Genomic DNA, 19,575 nt, shown 5'->3' with positions numbered 1-19,575 from the left:
CAAGTGAAAACATTTTGCAGTACTACTAGGCACCCACAGCAAAACCTCAAAGTCTCTAAGACTTACTAAATTTGAAGACCAGCAAGATTTGTTGCTGAGCATCTTTCAGCTATGTTGCAGTTAAACACTACAACATATGTATTTAGGATCTTCTGGAGTATACGGAAGTGGTATAAAATTGTTCTTAGTTTGAGCAGAGAGAATCCTGCATAGTGAAATAGAAGCGTGTTAGATTTCTTGAGCAAGCCCCCAGATGTGGCAAGAAAACTTGTTTCTCCATTTGAAAGATTACAGCATGTACACATCTATAGAAGTTTTAGTATTGCATGTGATAAACAATATAATTGAAGCACAGTAAAATCTCAAGTATGCACTAACATAAACCATGAGGTGAGACACTACAAAGTGTTGTATACATTGTTTATTGAACTTCAAATTCCATGGTACATCATAGATTAAATAGTTAAAAACTGTTTGTTTACTATCATACAATGTTCAGAGTAGTCTTTCAAAACATCTCTTTGGACAAAACTAAGAGCCAAATTCAAGCACAGTTCCTCCAGAGCAGAATGCTAGGGGAATGCTTCAGAGTACAGACTGTACACAACACTACACAAAGCATGATAGCACACCAAGTCATTGTTCTCTGCTGCAACACATGCTTCAAAGAAATTCTATGCAACGCTTACTACCATCACGAGCAGGCACCTACTATATTAGTGGGACAGATTACTCTCAGACCCTGCTCCTCCAAGACTTTAATACTCCACATAAGAGTACAGACCTACAGTTTTGGGTTCTGTGATGTTTTACATTACAGAGCTGAAACCAGATTTGAAACTATTAGCACTAAATAGAGTCATAAACAGCAAGAATAAATTGACAAGGTCTTGCGCTTATGCTCTTCAACCCTGACACACAAGATGCCTACAACCAAAATTTTTATCTTAAAGACATGATGTCACCTGAGGTCAAACAACTATGAATGTGAACAGCAGCGATATCTTACATTACTTTGAAGTTCTAGACTGGTTGAAGTGGGAGACTAGTGCTTGAACTGCACTGCTCAACACTGCATCCTATTTGTGCCATCTTGCCTCAACTCAATATACAATTAAGTAAAAGAAAATGCATCAAAAAAGATAAATCAGTCAACTGTAAACTGTTGGCAAGAATCATTCAATTATATATTTGTCCTCTATCTCAGGCATTTGTACAAGACACTGGAGCCTACAAGCGCTAGCTTTAATTTGTGCAACTTAAGAATTTCCTTCAGGAAGAGTTCAGTCATCTGACCGGATGAAGAGATCTCCCAACCTTGCATGGCAGCCATCAGTCGTAGCTCACCTCACAATAAGGTTCCGAGCCAGAACATCAAAAAAGCACAGTAGTGCTGATTCCAAGCAAAGTCAGGATTTACAGTTCAAGATTTCCCTGCTGTATTACTGTTTCCATTTGCAACACTATTTACTGAGGAAGCCTCACAACGGCACCACTCCCAGCTGCACTACATACAGTGGTACTGATGCAAATGTTTATTTTGCAGCAAAGCAGTTGGATGTATTAGGGCTTCCACAGAACCAAGTGTGCACAACATGAAAACATGTAAAACAGCAGGTTTAACCTCAGCAGCCTCTTTGAGTGATGTCTTGTCCTGAAGATTTTGTAATATCCATTGTAGTGAACACCTGTAAGACACCAAAACAGCAGCTTATTTACTGTCACTCTGTATCATCATCCACATGGCTATTGGTCTCCTCGTGTAAAGTAACAACACTAGATTTCTTTGAACTGTTACAATGGAAAACAAGTTGCCGTGCAAATTAACACATTTTCTATCACATGTCAATATCTTATGGTTAGAAGTTAAGCAAATCTCATAAAATACAATGTAGTATTCTTTCCTTGCATCTAGGTAACCATCTTCAAAAGCAGGTTTTAAATCTAGCTGTGCCCTCCCCCTCCCTTACCTCTCCACAAGTTGGATGGATACCAATTGTTTCATCAAGTAATTCTTTGGTGAGACCACATTTTATTGCAGCAGCAAAACCTTGGGTAACTTCACCAGCATTAGGTCCAAGAACATGAAATCCTATCACACGATTCTTTAAGACAGGTGAGAACAAAACAGGAGTTAGTACTAGGTAAAGTTTAAAACAAAAGCTCTAGTATGTAACTCCCACTACACTAAAAATTATATGTTACGCAAGGAGGTCAACAGCAGAGTCTTAACAAGAAATGAACTACTCTGAAGAAAGTAGCTCTGCAGTTCTTTTCAGTCCATTACAGCAGAATGAAACACGTTTTAAAATGAATGAGTTTTAAAATCATTGCACAGTACTAATTCAAAGACACTGCCTAAAATGAAACAGATTCTAGTTTTGTCAGCTGTTTTTATGATTTTATAGATACACAGCATGTTTAGTATGTTCAGACTTAAAGTTATTTTTCTACATTGAAATTAGGTCAGTTCGAAGACCTGTTTATATTGTTTGTTAAAAATCTGACGCTGAAGAGCTTCACTGGCTATTCCCTTCCTCCCCAAGCAGTTAACCAGAAGGAAAATGAAAACATTATAGACTTGAATTTTGAGCAAGCTCTCTCTGTAGCAAGATCTAGAGTGATGGCAGTAGGCTACAAAAACAATTTAAAAATGGGTGTGGTTTGTTTCAATTTGTTTCATTAATTGGTTTATCAAGAGGGATACAAACAATGTTTTAAAACATTTTCCCAGGATGTTCCCATACCTTCAGAGATGTCCTAGCCCAAGTCTGGCCATGATTTGCAAGATAGAGTACAAATTCCTCATAATACAAGCTATTTAAATACACTATTTACCTTACATTCCCCTCCAGCATCCTAGGAAAAAACCTTTCACAGAAATCTAAATAAAGTCCCTCGTTCCATTGCGTTCTTTTCATTTGTATTATTTCCAATGAGGCTCCAATAAAAGCAGAACTTTGAGTCTTTCTGCAGTCTTTGAGAAAGGGTTAGGTGGGCTAATAAGGAAAAGAGTAAGCTTACTTCCTCTTAGCTTAAAAGCCATGCTATTTCATCATATCATTCCTTCTCTCCAAAGTAATTTTAAACACCAAAAATCTTCCTTTGTTTGTCTGTTCTCCTAGATAGTTTTGGGGAAAAATACCGGATGGCATTGGCACTTTTTGCAACAAAAGAACCTACTGATCACTAGAAATTCCCATTTCTCATCCCCGAGTTTTCTAGGACCAACCACATGTTTTCCAAGTTTCTACTAAACATACAAAATTCAGCACTTTGCAAAAGCAAAAACCACAAGGTCCAGGAACCTAAAACAAGACACCAGATACTACAGTTACTCAAAACCCACTGCGAAGAAAAACCTTGGCGAATTTCTTCACAAATCTATCCTTAAATTGGAACTCAGTATGAAGTTTCGTAACATGTAAAGCTACCACTTGCTCAAACAGCTGTTACACCAAAAAACCCCAAAACAAAACAATCAGCTCTCTCCAAACTGATTAGACCTCTTAAATACTTATGTTAACAGAATGGGTAGAGCTGGCCTCAGGCAGGTCAAATAAAAGACACTAGTCTTTTTGGCTGGTCTAAAAAGAAATTTCAAGAATACACTCAGCATATCCATTCCAGTTTGCTACTTACGTTGTCATGTTTACTGCAGATAATCTTTGCATAACAAGTATTGTTATCTCTGCCTGGTACTGTCCATTCAAGTGGCCAGAACAAACTGTGATAAACCTGGGAGGATGACAAGAAAAAGAGCATTAGAATTTGATGAATTAATTCAGTCAGACATAATTCTAATTTTTAATGTCTTTACAAATAGGTGGTTTGACATTTAACCCATTAGATTTTCGTACTAGACAAGACAGTGATTTTTGTTGCCCCCAGCCCAAGCAGTCCATCCTCCAAAAGTCAGTAGAGGAAGACTTGCCTCAAACCATGCACCCCTGATTTAAGTACTCTATTAAACAGCAACAGCTATAAGACACACAAGCATTTTAAGATCATACTTTCAGAAAGAGAAGTGCTTTAGCAGCACAAAATTAGTATCTGGTTTCTTGTAAGTTTAAACCTATTCTGCAAAACAGGTAACAGCAGAAGCTAAATAATGCCAAGTGTATTTGAAAGATGTAAGAAGTCAAACACAAAAAGTCAAACACATGCAAACAGCTTTAATGAAACTCTTCAGAGAAGTGCAGAAGCCAGAAATTACCATAAAACAGGGAAGTTATGCCCGATACTCCTATAGCCATAAGAAAAGGTCAGGAAGAAATTAATTCCCAATTCAAGTACAGTAAATAAGCAGAAAGTAGCCAGTTCATCCCAGGAGTTTGGTATACTTCAGCAGTAAGTCTTTTCTTCACGACAACAAAATAAAGCACCTACAGTTTTGCAACCTGAGTTTGGCCTCCTGAAGTCAAATGCTTCTCGTCAGCATGCAAATAGCTATGCACAATTCTAGCATTATCAAGTCCAGTCCTGGATTTCTGGGAGTCCAATACCTTGTTAGCCAGATGACAACACTTCCACGATCAAAGACCTATCCAGCTAACCTTCTAAACTTGTTTTAATACTATGCCTTGAGTGTAAAGCAGCAAGGCGCAAGAAAAACATTCTCAAGCTACAAGTTAAACAAGTCTCATGTGCTCTCACCTCCAAGTTTTGCTTTCCGTATTCTTCTATGGCTCTTTCTTCAGCTAACCCACAACTGCCATACTCTAAAGGAGTAAACACTGTCGTTGGTACATTGATATAGTCACACTAAAAATAAAAAACAAAATTTATTTTAGACTATGCAAGTTCCATACAGTACATAACAGGAAAAGTTGTATTAGCACTTTTTTTTTCCCAAAACACTTGCAGTGCCCGCAGACAAGTGGACAAATCAGCTCGTGCTATTGCAATTTGGAGGCAAAAAGCATAGAAATAAGTTGAAGTTGTATTCTTATAGCTTTACCTTTGTGGAACTACCACCATAAAGCCTGCGGGCCAGCAGTTTCCCTGCTTGAATGGCAACTGGAGTAAGTTCAAGCTTTCCATCCAATATATCTCCAATAGCGTAAACATAAGGCACATTGGTTTGTTCTTCATCATTTACAGGTACTTTTCCATTCCTTTAAAACAAACAGAAAAGAGAATAGAGTTCAGTATCATAACCTTCCTCAGAGCTCAGCAAAAAACAGGGGAGAAGTGCTGCTACAAAGATGTTATTCTAACTACTGAGCACATTTTATTAAATATGCTTATGCCTTTTTTACTTCAACTGCAAACTCTTCAGAGCATCAATTACCTCCAACTCTGACACATGGCTAAGTCAGTATTCAGTAGGCCAGTTTTGACCTGAGTGACAGTGTGTCTGATGACAATGAAGTTACTCAGACATCTTTGGACTTACGATCTTTTACTTGATTATTATACAGCTTGCAATGTACATTTTCCCCTATGGGGAAAAAGAGCTGCTGTATCACTCACATGTTTAAGTAAGTTGGCTTAGTAAGTTGTTAGAAAAATTTAAGATCAGGTTGCAGCAGCTTTCTCCTGAACAACATAATCCTGCCTCTTCCTTTGCACCAGTTTTGCACTGATGCCAGGGAGAAACAAGAAAAAAGTAAATCTGTAGGAAGTAAGTAGTTTGCTGTCTCTTTGGATCCCTAGATTAACTTGCCACGTGAGCTGAATAAAATGTTTAATTTAACAGAATATTAAGCTGTAGTTTCTAAGTAAATTAAGCAAATATATTAAATCTATTCCTTAAGCACAGTGACCAACAAGTAGGTATTAACTCATTCAGAATAGTTCTTTTACGAAATACATATTAAAGAAATTAAGTTAATGGACAACTGTATTCAAATCCAGGAGAGAAAAGGTTTTAAAGGTTCACATAATTGCCAGGTATAAGAGTGAGGATTTAAAAAAAATAAAGCATCAGTATCATAGGTATTGTTAGAGGTAAAAAAAAAAAATGATCACATTCAGTGGTTTAAGGGAGTTGAGCAATACTCACTTCTCATTGATTTTAACACCAATTGTCTCTAAACCAATATTTCTGGTACATGCATCACGACCAACGGCTATCAAAACCTAAAAAAAACCCCAAAATTAAATGAAATAATTTTATGCAAGAAAAGCGTTATCAGCCTAACACTTCCTTTGGTTGTCTTCTGAAAAAACTGAAGCATAGGATTGAAGTAACTCTTCCAAAAATTTTTTGGAAGACCCACCAACAGTTCAGGCTCCTCCATGTACAACTTGTTTCAGAGATGCAACAGACAGCAAAACATTAATATCAGAACAAAGACAGAAGCAACAACACTGTTCATACGAACTAAATTCCAGGCACGTAAAGTTTCGCCCATTCTGTTGTCAGGGCTCAACTGAAGAAGAATATTGAATTTTCACGTATTTTTTTCTGCCAGTAATTTATGTGAACAATTTTTCAAGCAAGATTTCCCTTTGCTTTTTTCCTGAACAACTTTTACAGTATTTTAATACATTTTCATGTGCTGCTATGTTCAGTTATTTCAAATGCAGAAATACTTACAGTGTTAAACTCTTCTTCAAACATTTCTGGTCCCTCAGTAGACTTTGCTGTCACTTTCAGTCTTCCAGGCATCCCTTCCTCCAGCTGTTCAACCTGTATAAATATTTGTAAGCTTAGAATGACCTTAAGCAGCAGAGCTCACTTACATTGTCACTTTAAACCTTGACCTACTAATCTACCATTCAGCAGTAAAAAGAAAAGCTTAATCTCATAAAACATTTATTCCCGTACACAGCCAAAACCTTCCCAGACAGCACATGCATTCTGTGTGTGCTGTTTAAAGTAATTTTGCATGGAGAGAAGAAACCTGAAGAAAGCACTTACCTGAACAGGTACAAACTTCCTGATGAACTTTACGCCGTGTGTTTCCATGTAAGCACCTACTTTTTCTGCCATTTCTTGGTCAAAGCCCCGAAGGAGTATGGAACGCACCATCACTGTGACATCTAGACCTAGACCAGCAAGAAATCCCGCACACTCTAGGGCCACATAGGAAGCACCCACAACTAGAGTTTTGCCAGGGCAGTAAGGCAGGGAGAAGAGGTCATCACTAAAAAGAAAAGAAGTGTACGTTTCAAGGTTCTTTCAAGACAAGCTCGTTTGTCTTCGCAAACACTAGAGCAGACAAAGTTCAGTCTATTATGCCTTTTCATCTCACCTTGTAATACAGTATTCTTTATCTCCAGGGATACCCAGATATCTAGGCCTTTCTCCTGTTGCCAGGACAAAAGTCTCTGCTGTGTGATAGGTTGCTTGTCCTTTTCTATTAGTTGCCTGTTTATATAGACACAGTTAAGGAAGTTTTTATCATAGGAACAGGTTGTAAGATAAAATTTAAAAAATTATGTAATCCTCCCCTTAAATATTGTGGATATGTTTAAGAATCAAGAACAAGCAGTTTCAAAAAAGAACTAATGCATTTAGAGAAGCCATGCAGGTCACTGAAGAATAATAGGTTTAAGTCACAAACTATCAGGCTTTCCTCACAGTAGTTAGAGCACTTAAAATCATTTACTCTTTGAATCCTGCCCATTTCAACTACTCATTTAGATTGATTTGTTCATAACAACTTTACTTTCAAGTTATAAAAAGCCACAATAAATTAAGCCCCCTCTGCGCCCCACTTTCAATAAAAGGCGAACACAATGCTCGTGACAGAATAACATCAATTAGTTCCTAGGCCAATGTAGAAATTAAAAAAAAAAAAAAGGATCTAGTTACATGATTTCAGAGGGCCTTAAGACCCAACCTTAAATGAATTCAAACTAATTTGACTTCTAGAGGCCCTTGGTCTTGGGAAATTTCATCTTGCCAATGCATCTCTCTCAAAATCTGACCTTCATTCTTGCTCTTTAGTTATTTTCCAACACAGATGAAGGGAAACTTCCTCCCCATCAAGTCATCAGATAATTCAGGTTGGAAGGGCTCTCAGGAGGTCATCTCTGAAAGTCTTTCTGTTCTACTTCGTTTATAGACTAAGGACAATTAAGTAGATGACCTGCATACCTGGACACTAGAACAGTTGGTAGATAAGGTAAGTTGAGCATACTACTGTCTTTTCAGTGCTAGTCTCTTGGTTTAAAACACATGTAGTTCAGCCTTCATAAACTCATATTGAAAACAGACTGGTTCAGACACATACTCTACCAAACAGTTGTCTTCAATATGCACTTCTTCTAAGTTAACCTTGCTACAATATGATCACTTACAGCAAGATTGCCAGCATATGTTTTGTCTTGCAAAACTGACAATTTAATTCTTATGCTGATACAGCATAAGGTTCTAGCAGCACTGTTATGCAAGTGTTTAATCTGTATTTAATTTCAATAGTTTTTATGCTTTAGTATGAAGATTTTCCAAGTGGCAAAATCGTACAGCTAAAGCTTTTCTTCCTCCCCGCAACTCCCTCAGGCTGCTGATCTCAGTCATGAAGTTAGCAACTGAGACCACCTTACTCTATTCATGCAAGACATAAGTTTACAGATACCCACATTACTCTTACAAAACAGTTACTAGGTTTGCAAACACCGTGGCATGTACTAAAGTACAATAATAATTTGAATCAATAACTTATTTCACAAATGAGTTTTTAACTACAGTTGACTTAAGTTGGCAATGTCAAGATGAAGCCTTTTCCCTGTTGGATTTTAAAAGGCAGTTTTAGAACACGAGTTTTCCTTCCCAACTAAATGTTTTAAACACAGCATATACCTTAATTTTGTGTGGTTCAATGAATTCTCCATAAGAATTGAGGTATGTCACAGACTTCTCTCTTAAGGACACTCGATAGCCCCAGTTTAAAGAACCAATGTAGTTTTGAATTGCTTCCACCATGACCTCCCAATTGTGTTTAACTGAAATAAGATATTAGTTTCATATTTAAAAAAAATCAAAGTGCAATGAGCCCTTAAAGAAAAACATAAGTCTTATTCATTGTACATCATGCTAAGAAAACATCATTATCATCAGTAATGAGGATACATATTAAAGTCTTGTTCTACTATGCTAGTATTTACCTGACTTGTTACTATCTGAAATAAGCTCATTCTAGAAGTTCTTTCATTTATTTCAGATATAGGGAACAAGACACGATTATCTTTCAATCCTAAAGATTTCTATGACTCAAGAAGGAGGATGCCTTCGGATTCATCTAAGAAAACTACTGAACTCTGCCTTTAGTTTACTAAGTCCAAAGTACAAGAACAACGTTAAGCTCAGAGTCTCATCTGTACACTGTCTTGGTCTGTCCTCTGTGTTCTTACTAACCTTGTTCTTCATACTGCCACCCGTATTTCCTTGAATCTTGGAGTGCCTGACCCAGAAGTGCTGCTTGATGCATTAGCTTCTTAGGAATGCAACCTACATTTACACATGTGCCACCAAGTCCTAAGATGGAAAGAACCATGTTATTACCTGCATGAACAGGATATTTATGCTTTTCCTATCATGTGCTTTGTATAATCACCCATATATCAGTTGATGTTTGCTATAGCCACACACGTAACATGAAATTTCTGTTGTAAGAGACATTTTAAAATACAATGAACACACTAAGCTTACAAGTTTGTATTCAGTTTAACAGGTTACAAACCAAGAAGGGTACCATGTGTTGTCTTAAACATAGATCCAGGATACTTACCCCAGAGTGCTTTAGATTTTAGTCAGACTGGCAAGTAAGCAAGGCAAAAAGCCCAGAGTTCCTAGAGTTTAGTATCACCTCTTATGTGGAATTTGAAATATGTATTTGTTTGAAATCTTAGCTATGAAAGCACATTCATACCTCAACTCAATAAACTTGACCAATGAAGTTCCTTACTCATTCTCAACTGCCAATAGCATTAACAAGGTCAGACAGCAGCTGTCTTTAATTATGGAAAGATGAGGCATGCATAGCCATAGAGTCACACTGTTCTAGAGGTAGTCTAGATCAGTTGTCCACGAAATAGAACTAGATTAACTAAAAGGCAAAAAAAACCCCCACAAACATGAGAATGTGAACCTGCATGCGCGCACACACTATCCAGACACAATTTGAAAGTGAACAGAACTAGAACAACGCTTGACAAAGAACTGAGAGTTAGCAATGCACAAAACAGAAATAACTGTCCAGAAAAGCAGGCATGCCAGGAAAACATGTTCCTTTGTTATCTGTGTTCCAGAACTACAGGAATTCAGCCACGATTTCTAAGAATACAAATCCATAATATCTAACAACTCAGTATGTATCACTGGCACTCAAACACCACAAAATACAAGTTAAAAGAAGTTTACCCCATGATGTTCCGAGAGGCGTTGGAACAACATAATCTAATACCATTACTTTCTTTCCCAAGGCAGCAGCCTCCTGTAAAAGACGGAGAGACAAGTCAGCATAACTGAAATTTTGCCTGACCAAGAAAGCCTGTCTGCTCATTTATGGTCACAATATACTTAGCACTAATAGAAGGCTCTTTTGCTAGTTAGTCTCATTATCATATACGGCTCTTCTACCTCCTTCACTAGACAAAAATTCAAATCCCTCAAAAACTATTACTTTTTTCCAAACTTTGAATGGATACTTATGTTCAATGCTGCATCCATATCATCCTACACTGTAAAAAGCCATGATCTGAAGAGGGTACAAGATGGGCTTATCAGCCTATGATCCTTTTCTACCTCACCCAAAACAGTATTTAAGCTATTAGCTCTCCTCTTCTCTCAGGAGGGCAGGACTGACTTGGCATGTTCATGAATAAGAAAAAAGTGATGTTAATACACTGGAGACAGTTCAATGGAGGACCACCAAGATGCTCAGGGGGCTGGAGCACACGCCCTATGAGAAGGGTGAGGGAACTTGACACATTCAGCCTGGAGAAAAGGTGGATTTGGAGGGAACCCAGCAGCAACTTTCAATACCTATGCGGAGGTCATTAAGATGACTGTGCCAGGCTCTTCACACTGGCGAGCAGTGGAGGGACAAAAGACAATGGCTGTAAGTTGAAACAAGAGAGTTCAGAATGGATATAAGGAACTTTCACACCATGAGGACACTCAATTAGTGAAACAGGTTTCACAGAAAGGCTGTGCTATCTCCACCCCTAGCTATTTTCAAGACCCAAATGGATGAGGTCCTGCATAATCTTGTTTGACCTCACAGTTGACCCTGCTTGGAGCAGGAGCTTAGGCTAGACATCCCACTAATGTCCATTCCAACCTGAATAATCCTATGATACTCTATCCAAGGAATTACCAGGAACTTGATTGAAGCTACCCATTGTTTGATCCTTCAAGGGCTTGTATCAAATCTTTAGGTGCCTCAAACCTGTTTAAGAATTCCTGCAGAGTTACTGTAGTCCTGGCTCAAACAAGGTTTAGAGTTACCCAGCTATCTTGTGTTCTGTGAACACCTGACCTCTCCCACTTAGAACAGTTTGGTAATTATCACCAAGTTCATAACTGATGTCCCAGAAGGCACTGCGAAGAAAGATCTAAAGCATTCTGAAAATGTCCAATTGGCCAATTGAAGAATTTAATTGCCACCTTCTCCTGCGTGCCTTATATTTATCTAGTGAAAGTTGCATGCTTAACTGTGTTGTTGTACAGCAATTGCCAAGGCTGTCAAGAATAACATCACCATGCCCAAACCATAAACTGATGGTTAGGATATCTGGCTGAGAGGTGGGAAGTGTGTGTTCAAATCCCTCAGGTAGAAGAGAAAACTGAACCCACACCTTGGGTCCTGAGGCACTCCGAACAACAGCTAACTGTGTAAGAGGTATACAATCTCTATTACCATCTCTGAAAAAGCGGCTAGAAAGAGAACTAAGGAGTGAACCAGCTCCTTGAGAGAACAGCTAAAAGCACTTCATTTTAGATGACTGGTGATCCTGAATCCTAAACAGTCAAAAGTACTTCAAGAATAGCCTTTAGTTTTTCCAGATTACTGTTTGGAAGTGTTAAAGTGCCTGTGTACGACACATGAAGAGGAGATACTTAAACTTTTGGTTCCACCCTCAGCCAAGAACCTAAAGCCTATTATTAGGATCGAAACCTGAATAGGCATTGGCTAGAAACTGGTCCACACAGACCATGATTTCCTGAGAGAGCACATTACTAGACCACTACTGATTCATTAATTAACAAGTTGAATGGTAATAATCATCAAAATATAGACTGATTTATTCTATTGTAATTAATAGAGAGACTAACTTTTGAAGAAGTTTCATATACAGCCTGTTCTTTAATGCAATTTTCACGTCATACCTTGGAACATGCAAGTCCACCTGAGCCACCACCAATAATAATGAGGTCATAATCATAAGGTTCTGCATCTTTGCTATCCCCAAGAAGTTTCTGCAGTGATCCATCCTGATAAGCCTGGGGGGGTGGGTGGGGGAAAAAAAAAAATAAAAATCAAATTACCACACGCATTTCTGAGCAAACAAAACCTGAATGCCGTTGCCTTCTCTGAGCTAGATCACCCAGTCACACAAAATTTAATTATGATCAAGCAGCGAATTCACTCAGTAGTCTTGTCTATTTCCAGCTGATTTTTCAAGAAAAGTTACCTGGTAAGTTGAATCACAGCCGCCAACGTGAGTTCCATTCACAAATACATTAGGCACTGTCCTCTGATTAGTTAGCTCTGCTAATACTTGCTGAATACTGGGCCCATCAGCTGAGAATAACAGAAACAGATACATTATAGAACAATTTTCAAGAAGAGAGCTTTTAAAACAACCTGAAGTATTGAAGGTTTGGACTGCAATATACTGTAGACCTGCCAAGAAAACAATTCTATTATAAGCATCACATTTGTAGACTTCCTGAACATACGCAAGTCTTCAGAAACTACTTCTCAAAAGAGCATGCTTAAATACTAAGGATAAATTGGTGCTTCAAGTCATAATTCTACAGAATGGAGTAAAGTTGAAGTAATAGAGTTTAGTCCCTGGATTCTTGATCAATCTCTTCCTGACAGTGTCACACTTGGTACCACACAAAAATTCTTTTCCAGATATCACAGTAGATCATACAGACAGCTTTTCTTTCATGAGAATTGTCTGGTTTTGGAGTATGTTCTAAGTGCACATAGTTTTGCCCAGCAGCTTTGTATTATGAGAATACAGGGATGGGAAGAACGAGCACGGTCTTCTACTTACTAAAGCTGCCTTCAGACTTCTACTCACCACACTGTCTTAAACCTTCCAGTTTTAAGATTATCATTGCCTGACCTGTCATCTGAATCATCAGCACCTACACACAGGCTCAATTTGGATCTCTCAGCAGTTGTCCAGCAGTAAATGCGGGAATGAGAATTTACAGTAATCACTTTGACTAAAATCTTTTTACTCTAAGACCGTACCTATTTAATATCAGTAATCAGAGCAATTGCAAGAGAAATACATTATTAATTAGGAGTAATTTCAGAAAAAAATGACTGCATTGTACTTTGCATATCTTGGGCTATAATTAGTTCACTGTATCACAACTTCCGTAAAAAGTAAAAATAAGTAAGAAGAGATGCAATGGATCAATAAATAAGTACATTTTCCCCAAACACTGCTTAAGCACAAACACTTCAAAAAAGCATTAGCACTTTAAAAAAGCATTGGAAGCTAAGTTTTGTACAGAAAAAAAAATGATTATAATACACACTCAACAGCTTACCAACAGTGCAATTAAGAGTTTACTAAGAATTATGTTAGAAACTACTTGTTCTTAAAACTACATTAAAAACTACATGCATTATGGACGTACGTGCATAAGGCATTACACATGCATTAAAACTAAAGCAGCTTGGGCTTTAAAAAAACCCTCAAACTAGCAACAGCCAAGGTACTGGAATTTACTCTTCCTTCCAATGACTCAGCAACTTTCCCCGCGAAGGTCACCCATATACCAAGTCAAACATTAACAATTCATCTAAAGCCACAAAAGAACCTGAGGTAGGAGAAAAATATCACAGGCCTTTTCCCAAAAGACAGAGGTCCTCAGAGAGAAATCAGATCTCACATCCTCTGTCAGTTGATGATTTGTACAGAGAGTCAAAGCCTTCAGTTACATTAAAAACACATCCTGTATTAAAATCTACATTGAAGCCTAATTGATTTTATCTCTGAATATATTAAGATTTAATTGCTTTATATATCCTCTTTCATTCTTCTACTTACCAGTCACATCAAGTTCCAAAGCATAGTACTCCACACGCATAGAGCGGAAGAGTTCTTTCACCTACAACAGAAATAGACACAATGCCAGTGCAAAGCTTTCACAAGACCTGATAACACAGCTCAGGGTAAAACTTGGTTGTTGGACATACACAGATAACTTAAGTCTCAGTTATTATGCTTTGAGGGCCTAGCTCTACATGCCTTTGGTAAAGTTTGGCACTACTTCTATGTTTTGCATGTTCCTCACTTAAAGCCAGGCTATTTAACAGCATTCAGATTAAGCATCCCATATCACAGCAATCTTCCAATACAAGTTTCATTACCTTAAGAAAAAGTTTCTATACACAATTTGCTTAGCTGCAGACTTCTACATCCCTGACAGATACCAAAAGCCATGAGAATAACTGCCATATAGAAAAACATCAAGAGGAGAGAAAATAGCAGTGAGATTCCTTGAAAATACTAAGGAAAGAAAGAAAAAAAGGGAGTAGAGGATAACATGCAAAACAAAACACTGTCAAGTAAATGCAAAAAAAAAAAGGGTGTTATAAAAAGCTGCAGAAAGGGTAATTAATACTCTCCAACTGTACTCAGCACTAGGACAGCTCATGCCTACCAGCCCTGCCTTCACTTTTGGTTGCTGTACTTCAGAAAAGTTTTAGAACAAATAGAAAACAATTACTGTAAGGAGTCAACGAGTTGGGTTTAACATAGAGAAAAGATGGGGAAAGAAATAACTGTCTTCAAATAAATAATTGGCTACCTCAAGGAAGAAGAGAAGTGGTAGTGGATGGAATAAGAACTAATGGCCTTGAACTGCATCAAGGGATTGAGATTAGACTTTAGGAAAAGCTTTTCCTAACAGCAAGACACTGGAACATATTGCCTGGGTAGATGACAATCTTCATCAGTGAGTGGCTTCAAAGTACATTTCAAAGTGTTTGAACTACCACTTCTCCTACCGTGAGCCAGGGGACAAGACTAGATGATCTCTTGAATTTTTTTCCAGCTCTGATTCTTGGTTTACTGTTTAACAACATCTGCCTCAGCCTCCAGGATCAGGCAGGAGTGGTTCTAACTTGTTTGCCATTGTTTTACTAAATCAGTCATATCTTGCTTGTGAAATATTGAAAGAGTTAATACCAGAATGTAACAGTTACATTTTTTAACTTCTTAAATTGCTATTCTTCTCCATTAAGCAGGAGAAGCATTCTAAAGATGCTTGGTCATTAAAAGGTTGCTTTCTCCTGCATGAATAAACTCGGATACAGTATCACTGGAACATGTCCTAGAAACATGGTTCATGCATCCGGAAGTGAGCAAGTGAGCAATAAATTAAAAAAAAGGGGGGGGGAGGGAGGGAGGAGGGCAGAAGAACTCTATATACAAGCCTAGTCTTAAAAAGAAAAAAAAAAAACATCCTAAATGACAACTTAGAGGAGATTCTCCCCAGCCTGGACAGAGTTCTGGGTGTTTTTCTAACATCAGTACTGGATGGACAGAGTACACCATTACCAGATTCAAATCAGGCAGCATTTTAGAACTGAGATTTTTTTTATGGTAACACCTATTTGTAAAACCGGCAGTATTGCAATTGTGAACTGTCCTTCCAGTCGGACAACAACATACCTCACAGCACAGGAGGTAGTATTACATCTGGCAGTATTCACTCCTTTGAAATATAATTTGCAGACTTACTCATACAAATAGATATTGTAAGGCAATGGGTAAAATATCTGCTTTTAATCATAACTGTCCTGATGTGAAAACAGCTCTAGCAAGAATCACTAAATGTGTGTGATGGATCCCCTTGTCAGCATGGAGTCTGAACAATGAAGCATACTAAGCTGCTGCCAATTCAGAAGAAATCTTTTACAACCAGCTCTCTGATTAACCTTAAATTTATTGACAGCACATCACAAAGAGTAAGTTGAGTCACATCTAATAAGCTTAAATATGTCAAACATGATTAATAAAATGTTTTTAATGTTGCTGTGATCCATGCTGTTACTATACCAAAGACTGAGTATTCCAGTGCTTTCTACTGGAGTTTCAGCTTTATGCAGACAAACATAAAGCTTTTGTATTCTGCACCAGCTACATGGCAAGTTTCTTACCACATCATGTATCAACCATAATATACAAAAATAAACTCTGCTTGTATAACTGATTACACTAGTTCTACAATTATAGAATAATTTGAGTTGTAAGGGACCTTTGGAGGTCATCTGATCCAACTCCCTACTCAAAGCAGGGCCAAATGTGAAGTTTGATCTAGTTGCTCAAGCACTGTCCGCTCCAGTTCTGAACATCTACAAGGACGCAGATACCATAACCTCTTTGGGCTGTTCCAATGTTTGACCATCCTCATGGTAAAAAATTTCCATTTTATCCTATTGGAGTATCTCTTGTTGCAACTTGTATTTATTGGCCCTTGTCCTTTCACCCTGCAACTCTGAGAAGAGTCCGATTGTCTTCCCACTTGGTTGCTGAAGACAGCGACTAAAATTCCTCCTTAGCCTTCTCAAGGTTAACAAACTGAGCTCCTTCACACATCCCTGTGCTCCAGCCTTCTAACCATCTAAAAACTTTTGTCCTCAACTCACCATTACCTTCAGGCTTGCTTACTGGAATGACTATGGGTACGGACTGAATGAAAGGGAAAAGGCAGTGGGACTGTTCCAGACCTCCCACTCTGCAACTGTTGTTACAAAGCCCAAGCTGAATGCCATGAAAGATCTAAAAAGCAAAGCTGAAAGGGATTATTACTATGAAGTGGTAAGCTAAGAATCTGGAGGGAAGTCACAAAATTAGCTGCTTGGCTGCTGTTTTAGTTTGCAGCAAAGCAGCAGAGTAACAGGCAAGTTTTCATTAGTGGTTTTTTTTTTTAAATTGCTAAAACATTGCAACAGCAGCTGGCAGGGAGGAGGACAGGACAGAAAACATTAGTAGTAGTACAAGAAAGGATTACACTGAAGAAAGGACAGATTTAAGACAATGCATTTAAGCGACCTTTATTCGCTACTGAAGATATGGAGTAGAGAAAAAAAAAAATCAGACAAATGTCAGCATCCTAATTAGAAGTAGCTTTTGCACTTTATACTTATGAATAGATCATGCTTGTGCTAATGAAACAGAAAAAAGGAAAAGTAACAAGTATATGATCAGAGTTACAAAATCTTCAATACAGGCATGAGATAATAGATTATTCCAGTTTGAAAAAGAAAATTATTAGGAGGAGTAGAAAGATAACATACACTAATCATGAGTAGTATCTAGATAAGGTGACCAGGAAATGATTTCTGAGAAATACTCACTGAAGCAAACAGCAACAACTGCATTTACCAGAAACAATTTTGAAATGAAAAGGAAGTAAACCTCCATACAATACATAAACTGGAGAACTTACTGCCACCTGACATTGTAAAAGCCAAAATTAAAAGGAGATCAAAAGAGCTATTAGACCAATTAATGAAAGAAAGATCCACTGAAAACTTCTAACTCAATAAAACTAATACAAACTCAGGTCAAGAAATTCCTGAGCCACACAGTGCTGGAAACTTCAGCAGCATACTAGGAAATTTCCTTCCTTATACCCCAATCCTAAAAATGTAGTTTCTCCAACAAGTATCTCCCTAGGGACGGGATACTAGGTTGCATGGTCACCAATACAACCATTTGCTTCCCTTCTGACCAACGCAATGGCCTCGTTTACCTACTAAACCCCTCCAGTTTTCACAAAAAGAGAGAGACTAGAAAAGTTTCCAGATATTACTAAACAGTAGATAATTTCTCTGAAACTGAGAAATTGGTCTAACACTTTAGAAAACTCTTCCTGGAGACCCCTTCTGTCACTAGGGTCGCTAAGCAGGTTTGAAATAAGCTTCATGCAGTAAAGTTCAGTAATAATGGTATGTCCTATATCTGCTGTTTCACATATCAGCTAACATTCCATAATAGCTACCGCTGAATTGACCAGAAACCCCTGTGGATACAGAACATAATTGGTAACAGCACAACGTATAACTAGAATAACCGGCAACTTCTATGCAACCACAGTTGTTGCTCTTAAAATAATTTCAACATATCACAGTGTTCAGACCTGGCGATTTTTCATGCTAAAAAGCTTTTTTTCCTTTATGCATTTCTATCTTACTTAATATTAATCTTTTCAGGGTGGTAAGAAATTAAAGAACAGTCAAGTTATGAGAAGGAAGTAATTCTAACACCACCCTCTCTCCACTACCGCCTTGCTAAAGCAATTGAACAATAAATTGCATTTGCAGAAAAAGAACTGCACAATTGCCTAGTCATGCTACTAGCTAAACTGAACAGAATCAAGAACTACTTAATTCATTTAGAGAATTTATTTGCAGTGCTTTTCTGAAGGAAAACACAATCTTAATTTTCTTCCAGCATGGCTACATCCATTTGAAATAAAGAATTCTTCCCACTCCCCAAATTAGGTCCTTTTAGAGCATGAGTGTTCTCTGCACTAGTGCTAAACATCATCAGTTTTTCAATTAATCCTACCAAAAGCACATTGCTAACAACCATCCACAGTAAAAGACAGACTGTGCACACTATTCACATCCGTCTGTCTTTAAGAACTCAAAACTATGTGATCACAGGCTAAGTACCCAAGCTGTAACTACACTTTCAAATTATATCCACTTCATTAATTCAACAGACTAGAAAAGCTAGCAAGAATGCTGCATTACCCATTGTTCCCCCATTCCTTTCACTATTTTCTAAGTCTTCAATGGGAGGGGTTGTCAATACTCATACTGTTGCAGATATTTCTCTGTTTTATCACTTGATGTCTCATGTGTGGCTTCCTTCTCTCATAAGCTTTCTTCTTCTAATTGTTCCTCTGCAATATATACCTCTTCTACATGTTTTCTTCACTATATTACCCTTCTCTTCTGTTCTAAACAGGAAAGTAAGGCAAGGAAATCTGCCTACCAGAGCAATCAGCTCCTCCTCCCACACCCCTACTCACAAAGATTCGTATAGAGCCTTTCAACTCTCCCTCCTAGAAAGGGCCATGAGAGAGGGCCCTCCTATGTACAACATTCATTCTTCCCCTTTCCAAGACAATAAAGTAATATTCCTCATATCTGATTGTTCCCCTGAAGCAAGTAATCCTGCCTAATAGAGAAGCTCTGAACAAGTGCAGGAAAAAACATCAATGTGGAATTTAATTACTGGACTACAATCAAGTCTATTTTTCCCTTACTTGTGTTAGTCTAGCCCCACTGCAATATCACAAACAGATGAAGGAAAAGGTTGCAAGGTTTAAAAAGTTACCATGCCACTGTATGATCTCAAAAACACTGGACTGAGTGCATCAACACTTCAGCAAACATGATCACTAAA

General features: G+C 37.9%; 1 protein-coding gene across 1 annotated transcript; it reads right to left on the bottom strand.

The window, feature by feature from the left end:
• Window positions 1–1,210: 1,210 nt before the first annotated feature.
• LOC104071325 (thioredoxin reductase 1, cytoplasmic-like) lies at window positions 1,211–14,251 on the bottom strand. The gene is made up of 15 exons (XM_009586220.1): window positions 14,197–14,251; window positions 12,592–12,701; window positions 12,287–12,400; window positions 10,316–10,388; window positions 9,311–9,430; window positions 8,756–8,898; window positions 7,203–7,318; window positions 6,869–7,094; window positions 6,545–6,637; window positions 6,008–6,084; window positions 4,961–5,117; window positions 4,657–4,764; window positions 3,643–3,738; window positions 1,971–2,105; window positions 1,211–1,688 (listed from the first exon to the last, which is right to left on the bottom strand). The coding sequence occupies exons 1-15, from the start codon at window positions 14,234–14,236 to the stop codon at window positions 1,626–1,628; spliced, it is 1,671 nt and encodes a 556-aa protein (XP_009584515.1). The 5' UTR covers window positions 14,237–14,251; the 3' UTR covers window positions 1,211–1,625.
• Between the last annotated feature and the right edge of the window lie 5,324 nt (window positions 14,252–19,575).

The sequence above is a fragment of the Fulmarus glacialis genome, unplaced genomic scaffold, assembly GCF_000690835.1.
Source record: "Fulmarus glacialis isolate BGI_N327 unplaced genomic scaffold, ASM69083v1 scaffold40359, whole genome shotgun sequence".
NCBI classification, from domain to species: domain Eukaryota; kingdom Metazoa; phylum Chordata; class Aves; order Procellariiformes; family Procellariidae; genus Fulmarus; species Fulmarus glacialis.
Note: the sequence above shows the minus strand (reverse complement) of the source record. Positions and strands in the feature narration are given on the sequence as shown.